At 36.3% G+C, this 11,867-nt stretch overlaps 3 protein-coding genes across 6 annotated transcripts in view; all 3 read left to right on the top strand.

The window, feature by feature from the left end:
* Positions 1-1,284, top strand: part of LOC104774528 — a 3,379-nt gene extending 2,095 nt beyond the window's left edge. The window contains exons 2-5 of the mRNA XM_010499105.2: positions 333-389; positions 473-535; positions 622-690; positions 778-1,284. Of these exons, the coding sequence (XP_010497407.1) occupies positions 333-389; positions 473-535; positions 622-690; positions 778-867 (279 nt within the window). The 3' untranslated portion in view covers positions 868-1,284. The remainder of the gene's footprint in view (positions 1-332; positions 390-472; positions 536-621; positions 691-777) is intronic.
* LOC104774503 lies at positions 4,569-7,553 on the top strand. 2 transcript variants are annotated; one of them, XM_019243477.1, is made up of 10 exons: positions 4,569-4,667; positions 4,978-5,095; positions 5,227-5,320; positions 5,506-5,587; positions 5,896-6,016; positions 6,211-6,325; positions 6,427-6,550; positions 6,805-6,880; positions 7,013-7,124; positions 7,397-7,553. In XM_019243477.1, the coding sequence occupies exons 2-10, from the start codon at positions 4,998-5,000 to the stop codon at positions 7,439-7,441; spliced, it is 867 nt and encodes a 288-aa protein (XP_019099022.1). In that variant the 5' UTR covers positions 4,569-4,667; positions 4,978-4,997; the 3' UTR covers positions 7,442-7,553. The 2 variants fall into 2 exon arrangements, with proteins under 2 accessions (XP_019099022.1, XP_019099021.1); XM_019243476.1 differs by having other exon boundaries at positions 5,506-5,596.
* Positions 8,619-11,867, top strand: part of LOC104774516 (mediator of RNA polymerase II transcription subunit 15a) — a 14,961-nt gene continuing 11,712 nt past the window's right edge. Inside the window, exons 1-6 of one of the 3 annotated variants that reach the window (XM_019243474.1) lie at positions 8,620-8,836; positions 9,246-9,363; positions 9,480-9,591; positions 9,726-9,843; positions 9,945-10,381; positions 11,202-11,523. In XM_019243474.1, the coding sequence (XP_019099019.1) occupies positions 9,257-9,363; positions 9,480-9,591; positions 9,726-9,843; positions 9,945-10,381; positions 11,202-11,523 (1,096 nt within the window). In that variant the 5' untranslated portion in view covers positions 8,620-8,836; positions 9,246-9,256. Of the gene's footprint in view, positions 8,837-9,245; positions 9,364-9,479; positions 9,592-9,725; positions 9,844-9,944; positions 10,382-10,403; positions 10,412-10,545; positions 10,664-10,764; positions 11,164-11,201; positions 11,524-11,867 lie in introns of those variants that run through there. The other 2 variants (XM_019243473.1, XM_019243475.1) reach the window with 2 other exon arrangements.

Below are 11,867 nucleotides of genomic sequence, written 5' to 3'. Positions count from 1 at the left end.
TTCCGAATCACGCTCCAGTCACGTGATTCTATTCTTTCGAATTTAAGTTTGTGTCTCGATGTAGGAGAAAAAGATGCACTTATGTTCATATTTGCTTTTCTTTTATTTTTTGTTTGGTCTAAGTAAGTAAGTAGTTGACCAAGAAAGAAGATTCCTTTTTAGTGTTTTTGGTGATTAACTAACTGTCTATGATTTGGCGTTTTGAAATATGTAGGGATGTCTTAAAGCTTATGATCCTCTAGATTTCACAGAGATTGTTCTTTCATTGTCTCATTGCGTATCTAGTGTTGTCAGAAGCCACAATCTTTTTTTTTTTGGTTGGTTTGTTGCAGATTTCTCAAACGAATGTAAAAACAACAATCCCTTTCAAGAGATCAAGAAAGAAAAAGGTAAAACAAGGAAAAGAAAGAACATTATCCGTTTTTTGTGAGATCACATCTTTAATCACTGTATGTTGCTTTGCTGTCTACAGACGCTTGCTCAACTTAAAGAAGAGGAGAGTTTGCTCTTAAAGGAAAAGAAAGGCTTGAAAAATGTAATCTCTCTTTCCCCATGTTGTTCTGATTATATCAAGTACAAAGAGTCGCAACTTTTAATATTTATACTTGTTGCGTGAATCAGGAACTCGCAAGTATGCGGGAACTGCTCAAGCAACAAAAAGCAAGAAACGAGTCTTTGAAGAAGATGCAGGTTAAATGACCCACTCTGAATATTATCACTCTTGTGAGTGAGTATATGTAACATAAAAATCACTTACAAATCATATTATGTGTGCAGGCTGAATCACAAAAGAATGAGGATTCCTCCTTCTTGCTCCCTGACCTTAACATTCCTCTGGATAACAACAACCCGAGCCCTGATATGTAACTAGGACAAACACAACAACCATCAACAAGAACATTCTTTTGTCTTTGACATGTTCTCTAGACTACGCATAACTGTAACTATATGATATGGATAAGAATATAGATAGATAATCGTCGACTCGTCCCATTCCCTTGGCTTTTGCAGACGGATAAAATGATTCTAGTGACAGACAGTGAGACGAGTTAATTTTTTTTTGTATTTTTTTAGTTTTTTTTTTTTTTTTTCCTCTGATAGATGATGATGTCAATTCGTAAAGTTGTAGCAAGTTTTTGCTCTTGCCCATCTTTTGTTGCTTCTCTTTTGTTCCCTTTTCCACTCTTTTATCAGTTTATGCTTTTATTTTATAAGACGGGGAGATGTAATTAATAACTCTTACTAGTTATCTTCGTAATCATGGGCCGACGGTTTAGTTTCCCACGAGAAGTATTGTATCGAACCAGATAAATCCCGTTTTTTACTCTTCGTCTATATGTCCCCGAAATAAAAGTTCCAAACCAATTTCCCTCCGAATCCAAAGTTCGAAAACTATATCTCCACAATTCTGGATTATATCGGTTTACCGTCTAAACCCGAGACCAAACCAGATATGTCCCGAAAGTAAACCAGATGTTGAACCAGTTTGATGCACAAACCCGATCCGTTTACTATAAACCCAGAATCCCAAATAAAACCTAAAATCGATTTTCGTTGTTCATAATCGATTCCTTTTATTGAGTTTGGTTCTTCTTCTTGAGATTACTTCTTCTTGAGATTACTTTTTGGGTTTGTCCTCATGACATCATTGTACACACCAGTATCATAGCAGTAGATCCTCTCCAAGTGCCGCTTGTAATCCACATCATTGTAAGACGATGCTAAATCCCACAATAGTGGCTTCATTCGGGTTTTATTACCATGATACTTCTTCAAGTTCCCATAGATGTGTTGCACACACATTCGATGCTCCATCTTTGGTAACTCCAGCTGAACAGCCTTGATCAATCCCTAAACAATAAGAATAATCATTGTTAGTTACCATAAACAAAAGAACTATCAACATCAGTTACAAGCCAAGAGATAAGAAGTTACCTTTTGCCTATCAGAAATCAGTATAAAGCCATCACCATCATTCAATCAAAGGTCAGTCTTCAGCAACTTCATAAACCAAACCCAATTGTCTGTGTTTTCAACTTTAACATCCCCCATGCTATTGGATAGATACCAATGTTCGCATCCCTACCTAAAACTACCAAAAGCTGTCCCTTCACCTTATTCTTTAGGAAGCAACCATCAATTCCTATTAGAGGCCTACAAGTCTCTTTCCATGTTCTTCTTATGTTGTCAAAACAAACATAGAACCTATTGAACATGTCTTTCCCATCATCAGTCGTCACACATTCAACCTCTACATGTGAATCCTTGTTAGATTCTAATATCTCAGCAGCATAATCTCTTAATCTAGCAAACTGTTCATCATACTCCTTATCAATCCAAATTAGTGCCTTCTTTCTAGCGGCCTGACATTGATGCCTAGTGACACTAATCTTCCACCTTTCCTTTATGATTTCTTCCATTTTCATTGGCATGAAGTACTCAGGATTATCTCTAATCTTATCAAGAAACAACCTAGCTATATGTGGAACCTTGAACATCTCACATTCTCCATTAGGGATACAACTATGCTTATCATTAAACTTTCTAATCCTCCACATATTATCACTTGGCAGAATTGCAGCATACACCTTCCACTCACACCGTGAACCATCATCTCCATTACAACCAACACATATAAAGCCAATTTTATATTTATCATACATGTATTGCTTCAGATTGTTTACAGTTCTGAGAACATAGTCCGTCACTGCTTCTTTGAAAGCGACTCCACTNTTTGTTAGATTCTAATATCTCAGCAGCATAATCTCTTAATCTAGTAAATTGTTCATCATACTCCTTATCAATCCAAATTAGTGCCTTCTTTCTAGCCGCCTGACACTGATGCCTAGTGACACTAATCTTCCACCTTTCCTTTATGATTTCTTCCATTTTCATTGGCATGAAATACTCAGGATTATCTCTAATCTTATCAAGAAACAACCTAGCTATATGTGGAACTTTGAACATCTCACATTCTCCATTAGGGATACAACTATGCTTATCATTAAACTTTCTAATCCTCCACATGTTATCACTTGGCAGAATTGCGGCATACACCTTCCACTCACACCGTGAACCATCATCTCCATTACAACCAACACATATAAAGCCAATTTTATATTTATCATACATGTATTGCTTCAGATTGTTTACAGTTCTGAGAACATAGTCCGTCACTGCTTCTTTGAAAGCGACTCCACTGAAGAATGTCTGCTTATCGTACAAATGCCCATCACCGCGCCTGATATGTGTATGAATTGGCTCTGTACCATCACCGTTTTCATCGGTATCACTCTCCGGATACACATCATGGCGGACTGGTGGTTCATCGACGAACTCATTCACCAACTGTTCGATGTGAAATTCATCTCTGTCATGTGCTTCTTCATCGAAATCTCCTCCGAAGTCAGCATCTGAAAAGACAATCGCCATTGAAGCTGTTTTCCCAAAGAAATCTAAGCAAAGAATTGGGTTTCGATCTAGGGTTCTTCGCAAATTGGAGGATTTTTAGTTTTATGGATTTTGGGGATAATGGATAGTGAAATCGAAGATAAACGGGTCGAAATCGGGTTTAGTTTGGTTTAATCTAGGTTTAGTTTTCTCCTAATCGGTTAAGTAAATAGTTAACCGATATAATCCACGATTATGGGTTAATTGATGTAGAAGAATTAAACTGTGGAGATATAACTTTCGAACTTTGGATTAGGGGGAAAATTGGTTTGGAACTTTTATTTCGGGAACATATAGACCGAGGGTAAAGAACTGGATATATCTGGTTCAATACAATACTTTTTGTAGGGAAATAGACCGTGGGCCCTCATAATCACATTCATTTTCCCATCTTTTGTGATAGGCCTGGGCATTCGGTTAACCATTCGGTTTCGGTTCGGTTGTATTCGGTTTCGGTTATTTTGGATATAGTAATATAGTAACCATTTGGATATTTTTGAAATTTCGGTTCGGTTCGGTTCGGTTTCTTTCGGTTCGGTTTCGGTTTGGTTATTTAAATAAATAACCATAACTAACATAAATTATATTAACATTAACCAAATAAACCAAATATAACCAAAACTAACCGAATATAACCAAAATTAACCAAATATACAATAACAAAAATACAAAAAAGGGAAAAATATGGATTCAATTTTACAAAATAGTATTTAACTTTGTAAATTCAAAATAATAACATTTACATATATTGATTATTTAAAATATTTAATTGTTTTGAATCTAGAAATAATTTATATTTTAAGTTTATTTTATAGTTTTGCATAATATTAAGTATATAATATTTGATATCTTCTAGGTTTTCGGATATTTCGGTTAACCATTTAATTGTCGGTTCGGTTCGGTTCGGTTTCAGTTAGTTTGGATATAGATTTTTACTAACCATTCGGGTATTTGAAGAATTTCGGTTCGGTTCGGTTTGGTTTTTTTCGGTTCGGTTTCGGTCGGTTATTTGGTTATCGGTTATTTTGCCCAGCCCTATTTTGTGATGTATATGTTTGGGCTCAGTGGGCCGTATAACTCCAACCTCTGTACTGTTGTTTGTTTATTCGGATGTTTGCCTATTCTCATATTTCTAAAACGATCTTTCGTCTCTCCGCACCGCACCCCCTGAAGGAAGGCTGAGATTCGTCGATAGGGTTCTTGATTTGAGCTTTGAGGTGCAAACTTTTGAATATCCTACTTTTTTCTTAACGCTTTGAGCTGAGATGCGAAAGTAATATTGTCACCATGTACGATCTCGCTTTTTGTTTTGTTTTTAATCCCTATTGATTACGAGAATGGATTAAACGTTTTGATTTGGCCGATAAAGTGAACCCACGAAACTGTTGGTACTCAATCGTTCGTTCTGTTTATTTGTACTTCCATTTGATCGCACTATGCACGCCCCTAGACACCATGATATAGACATATAGGGTAATTCATTCACACATTCAATATTTGTTTTAATTGATGAGGTTATATATGTAGAAGTCTACTATATATACTTGATGAGGCCTCCTCTTCAAAGTGGAAACCCCACCATGGACACATATGATTGGAGAACTCAAATGACACCTGTTTTACGAGGGAAGATCCTCAAGAAAATGTAAGTTTTTTTCTTGGTCTCTGATTATAGTCTAGTATTACGTATATATAGTAGATTTTTGTTATTGATGATCTATAAGTTTTTCTTTTCTTTCTCTTTTACTTACCTGGTTTACTTGCCCACTGGCGCAGAGTTAAAACATTAAAGAAGCACCTTAACGAGCACAAAGCCGTCCATATTGCTGGTTCTTTCGAGGATAGAACTTTCAGATGTGCTGTTAACCAGGTAACTGACAAATAAATATGCCCTTGGCTCTGAACATATATATTTTTGTTTGTTAGTGTGGTAAATATAAAGATTGTGATTGGCAATGAAAATCACAGCATGACCATAAATACTATTGGTAGCCCCGATATGAAATCCATGTATACTCCTGATACACTTTTTTTTTTTTTTGTATCTACTTTCAGACTGATTACCTTCGGAAAATATCAAGGAAGCTACTAAAACTGGAGCAAAATGCAACTGGTTCTTCCCCATCTATCCCTGCCGGTAATAACGGTAACATCGATCCATTGATTCGAGTTGATAGATTTTGGAGGAAACCTTAGAAAGTTAGAAGTATAATAGTTTCTCTCAGATTTATTAATTCATTAGCCAGTAAGCTTATTTATCCAAATATTATATACCACAGCCACTTACTCGCTTAACAAGTCCTTCACATTTATGATAATAGTAAATCTACCCTTTTATCAATAATATATAAGTCTTTTCATCAAGTCAATCATGTGAATCCCGGAGATCTCCTAAATCACAAGCATGTATTGATACTTTTCGCTCCATGGCTTGTAAAAATACAGGACACTTGATGGATGATAACAATCAGAGGCCTTCTATTCCAAAAGAAGAACCTGCCATGGACACATGTGACTGGAGAACTCAATTGCCCCCTGATTCACGTCAGAAGATTGTCAACAAGATGTAAGTTTAATATATACCATAGAGTACTTTACATCCCTGCAAAATTTTCTAATTATCATCATTCCCACTGTAGCTTTCGTATAATTATTTTTTTTTGTTAAATCCTACCCAAATGCAAGGTTTTATTGTGGTGTCGTTGTTCCTTGACCCTATATATATATTTTTTTAAACTGATTTACTTGCCACTTGCGCAGAATCGAAACACTAAAGCAGTACCTTCCCCTTCCATCTTCTTTATCTGGACTAGAGGAGCTCAGAAGAATTGCAACCAGATTCGAGGAGAGTGTTTTCAGCGGTGCTTTAAACCAGGTTATTAATTAAAAACGTATCTCTCAACATATATAAAGATTTGTGAGAGGGGAATGGACTCACACAAATATATGGGCTGTGAAATCCATGTATACCTTCAGACTGATTACCTCCAGAAAATATCCATGAAGATGAGAACTCTTGGGACTAAGTCGCAAAATGCAGCTGGTTCTTCCTCATCATCTATCCATGCCGCTGCTAATAATGTAACATCCATGGATTCGGGTATATATAGTTAACGACTATTTTTTTTTTTTTTCCTGTCACTGTCAGTAACGTCTTTCATGTAGGAGCAGAATCTTGTTTTGGTGTGATAAGGTGAATGTCTTCATGCAAAGCTGTGTAGTATGTTCTCTACGCTTGAGACAGACAAAATATGATATGTTTTTGTTTTCTCAGTTTTATATGGAATTAGAAACATATTCGTAGATGCTCATCATATGGACAATGACAATTCAAAGCATTTATTTTTCTGAAAGGAGAACCTGCCGCGAACACAGATGACTGGAGAACTCAACTGCCACCGGATTCACGCCGAAGTAATGCCTACAAGATGTAAGTTCATTGTAGAAATTGTGTGTGTGTCGTCATATTTTCTCACTTGAGAGCCACTTTAAAGCGAAGTTTCTGTAGATATATATAAAAGGATACATCGATCTTGACCTATCAACATGTTTAATTGAGCAGAATGGAAACACTAGAGAAACAAGTTCCAAATCTTGGGCTACAAGGAATTAACGAGCTCATGAGAATTGCTGTCAGCTTCGAGGATTTGATTTTCAAAAATGCTATAAATCAGGTTTCATCATTAATTTCCTTTTTTTTTTGCCTCTATATTGTTAACAAAGTTTCATTCACCGTTCTACTGTTTGTGGATTACAACAAACCCAAAACATTAATAGATAGATTTCTTAGGCAAAAGGGCCGCAAAGATCTGAATCATTGGTACTATCATGAATCCTATTATTGTTGTACCATCCCCAATTTATATATTTTTGATTAAGCTCCATTTGTGCCTTCTTTTGAGATAGAATCCCATTCTTTTTTTTTGATATACTGTTTATTTTCCAGGTGGATTACTTTCGCAAAGTATCATTCAAGATGTTGAGTTGTTGAAGAGGGCGATTAACATTTCAGACTTATTAAATATTTTTATTTTTTTCGTTGTATTTTACTGATCTAAACAATATTTGTTATGATTGACTAAAATAAGAAGAAAATTCGAATGCATTTGCTCTCATTTTTGGTAATGTACTCATTTGATATTTATGTATATTAGTTGGCAAAATTAAGTTCGTTTTTTGTGCTAGGGATCAAGTTAAGTTCTAAGCCGATCATTGTAGGAAACTTGATTGATATTAAGACTAATGATATACTTGACAGAGAAAAGAGTGTAAATAAAGTAGATGTATGCGTGACACTTTAGGTTTGTAATTAGAATATGCAAAACCATGTCAAAGAAAAAAAGTATGAGATCTGAGAAAAAATGTTATTATGGTCAAGATCGTTAAACGGAAAGTTTTTGTTGTTTTTTTCTTGACCAGGTCTACGAAAAAAAAATCAAAAATACACAAAATCATTTGAACAAAAAGGTATTAAGAGTAGAAAACATAAAAGAAAAAAAATATGTAATTCCAGTTTTGAAATATCTACTCTACCGCATGTTATTACTTTTGTAGATGTTTCTCTTTTTCATTAGCTCATATGAGCTTATCTTTTTTTTTTACTTGTTGTCAAAAAAAAAAAAATGTAAACTATCATGGTTTGATATCAATACCGATTATCAACAATATAACAAAAATTATTTTTCAATAACAAGCAATATAAGAAATTTTTATAACTTATTTAATATTTAAAAATGATTTATTATCACATTATATTATCTAGTAAATACAATTTATGATAAAGTAAAATATATAATATAAATTTATAGTTGATTTTTTGTTTACCTATCATACATAAAATGAAACATTATCCGATAAATAAAATTAAATTTTAGTAGATCATAGAGTATATTTTAAAGTAAAATTTCTTTAATACATTTTATTATGACTATCTTTTGGTAAATGAAAGTTATAATTTTATTTTCGTAAACATTATATTATCACATAATCTAGTAAATTTATAATTTAGCGGGTTATGTAATATAAGATTTGGTAATTTTATATATTTAAATACATATTTTTATTTTGTCACCTCAAATTTGTAATTTGCAATAGTTAGAAAGAAAAGAAGGAAAAAAAAAAAAAAGGTAAGAAATCTCTTGTTATGTTATATAAGCGACCTGCTAGGACACAATTGGCAGCAGATTATTTATGGTTTTCCTCTTTGTCTTGCCCAAAAGATCCTATTTTCTTGTTCATCCGTCTCTCGATCAAACTAAACCCTAATCTAGTTCTGATTTCCCCTCTTTTTTTTTTATCCGCTAATTTCCTCGGATCAAACCCTAATCGTTGCAGCAACCTTGGCCGTCATACGCGAAATCTCTTCGTGATAGCTTCTGAATTTGAGGTGACATGTTCGAATCCCGTTTTGCTTTGTTTGTTTTGCTTAACCCTTGTTTTTAGAGACGATAAAGTATAGCCCTTTGTAGCTGATGGGTGTTGGTGATTATAATTGGGATAATAGATGAACTTTGTTGGTGTGATAAAGTTTGCTTATATGGTTCCCTGGGTTCTATTTGAGGTTGAAGTTTATGGCTTTTTGTGCTAGGAACATAAGATAAAAAAGAGGTTTTTACTGGTAAAAGTGAGAATTTGGCTGATCATCACGAAATTCTCAGTGCTAATAATCTTAATCCCCTGTTCTGTGGTCATTGGTTTCCTGTTGATTTAAGACAATCCCTTTGTTAATTGTCATGTTTTTTGGTTTTTTCTGTCTACTTATTATTGATACTTCGCTCTTCATGGCTTGTAAACAGAAGGAACCTTGATGGATAATAACAATTGGAGGCCTTCTCTTCCAAACGGAGACCTGGACACTGGTGACTGGAGAACTCAATTGCCACCTGATTCACGTCAGAAGATTGTCAACAAGATGTAAGTTTAATATATACCAATAGAGTCTGCAAAGTTTAATACTAGAGAAATAGAAGGTTATCGTGGTTCCTTGACCAGTAGTTCTGTTTTTACTTATTTACTTGGCACTGGCGCAGAATGGAAACACTAAAGAAGCACCTTCCATTTTCTGGACCAGAGGGAATCAACGAGCTCAGGAGAATTGCAGCCAGATTTGAGGAGAAAATTTTCAGCGGTGCTGTTAATCAGGTTATTAAACGTCCCCTGAACATATAATTTTGTTTGGTTAGTTTGGTGAATATGAAAACCGAACCTATCTTTTTGGTAGCCGTATAGAAATCCATGTATATCTTCCTGATAGTCTCTTTTCTATCGGCTTTCAGACTGATTACCTTCGGAAAATATCCATGAAGATGCTAACTATGGAGACTAAATCGCAAAATGCAGCTGGTTCTTCCTCATCTATCCCTGCCGCTAATAATGGAACATCCATGGATTCGAGTAATCACAATTCTCACAGATGTATTGTTTTAGTCTGTTTATCTGGTTTTATGGATAATTGTTCCTCTAACCTGGTGCTTTTTAAACTTTTCCTTGAATAGTACCCACCAATCAAGGTATCCTTCTTCCAGGATCGTTGCCAACCAATCAATCTCAAGCACCTCAGCCGTTGATGTCCCAAACCATGCAGAATAATACCGCCTCTGGAATGACGGGCTCTACTGCTTTACCATCTTCCATGCCGCCGGCTTCTTCCATAACCAATAACAACGTCACAAGCGTTGTAAACCAGAATTCAAATATGCAAAATGTAGCTGGAATGTTGCAAGATTCATCTGGGCAGCATGGCCTTTCCTCGAACATGTTTTCAGGATCCCAAAGGCAGATGCTGGGCAGGCCACATGGTATGTCTTCACAGCAACAACAGCAGCCACAGAATGCACAGTATCTTTATCAGCAGCAGCTACAGCAGCAACTTCTCAAGCAGAATTTCCAGTCAGGGAATGTTCCCAATCCCAATTCGCTTTTGCCATCACACATGCAACAACAGCAANGTGCTGTTAATCAGGTTATTAAACGTCCCCTGAACATATAATTTTGTTTGGTTAGTTTGGTGAATATGAAAACCGAACCTATCTTTTTGGTAGCCGTATAGAAATCCATGTATATCTTCCTGATAGTCTCTTTTCTATCGGCTTTCAGACTGATTACCTTCGGAAAATATCCATGAAGATGCTAACTATGGAGACTAAATCGCAAAATGCAGCTGGTTCTTCCTCATCTATCCCTGCCGCTAATAATGGAACATCCATGGATTCGAGTAATCACAATTCTCACAGATGTATTGTTTTAGTCTGTTTATCTGGTTTTATGGATAATTGTTCCTCTAACCTGGTGCTTTTTAAACTTTTCCTTGAATAGTACCCACCAATCAAGGTATCCTTCTTCCAGGATCGTTGCCAACCAATCAATCTCAAGCACCTCAGCCGTTGATGTCCCAAACCATGCAGAATAATACCGCCTCTGGAATGACGGGCTCTACTGCTTTACCATCTTCCATGCCGCCGGCTTCTTCCATAACCAATAACAACGTCACAAGCGTTGTAAACCAGAATTCAAATATGCAAAATGTAGCTGGAATGTTGCAAGATTCATCTGGGCAGCATGGCCTTTCCTCGAACATGTTTTCAGGATCCCAAAGGCAGATGCTGGGCAGGCCACATGGTATGTCTTCACAGCAACAACAGCAGCCGCAGAATGCACAATATCTTTATCAGCAGCAGCTACAGCAGCAACTTCTCAAGCAGAATTTCCAGTCAGGGAATGTTCCCAATCCCAATTCGCTTTTGCCATCACACATGCAACAACAGCAACAAAATGTGCTGCAGCCTAATCAATTGCATTCGTCTCAACAGCCTGGTGTTCCAACATCTGCTACGCAGCCATCCACTGTGAACTCAGCCCCTCTCCAGGGTCTCCACACAAATCAGCAATCAAGTCCGCAATTGTCTGCTCAGCAGACGACACAATCTATGTTGCGTCAGCATCAATCGTCAATGTTAAGGCCACATCCACAATCACAACAAGCGTCTGGCATCCATCAGCAGCAAACGTCATTGCCGCAGCAATCAATTTCTCCTCTACAACAGCAGCAAACACAAATGATGCGGCAACAAGCTGNTAGTCTGTTTATCTGGTTTTATGGATAATTGTTCCTCTAACCTGGTGCTTTTTAAACTTTTCCTTGAATAGTACCCACCAATCAAGGTATCCTTCTTCCAGGATCGTTGCCAACCAATCAATCTCAAGCACCTCAGCCGTTGATGTCCCAAACCATGCAGAATAATACCGCCTCTGGAATGACGGGCTCTACTGCTTTACCATCTTCCATGCCGCCGGCTTCTTCCATAACCAATAACAACGTCACAAGCGTTGTAAACCAGAATTCAAATATGCAAAATGTAGCTGGAATGTTGCAAGATTCATCTGGGCAGCATGGCCTTTCCTCGAACATGTTTTCAGGA

The sequence above is a fragment of the Camelina sativa genome, chromosome 3, assembly GCF_000633955.1.
Source record: "Camelina sativa cultivar DH55 chromosome 3, Cs, whole genome shotgun sequence".
In the NCBI taxonomy this organism is placed as follows: Eukaryota; Viridiplantae; Streptophyta; class Magnoliopsida; order Brassicales; family Brassicaceae; genus Camelina; species Camelina sativa.
This window is presented reverse-complemented; position numbering and strand designations above follow the sequence as displayed.

Bases quoted from the DNA above. Each gene is read 5' to 3' on its own strand.
- LOC104774503 (XM_019243476.1), top strand. From the start codon at position 4,998: ATGAGGCCTCCTCTTCAAAGTGGAAACCCCACCATGGACACATATGAT. The intron at 6,017-6,210 runs GTAAGTTTAATA...CCACTTGCGCAG, and splicing joins CAGAAGATTGTCAACAAGAT to AATCGAAACACTAAAGCAGT. The intron at 6,551-6,804 runs GTATATATAGTT...TTTTTCTGAAAG, and splicing joins TGTAACATCCATGGATTCGG to GAGAACCTGCCGCGAACACA.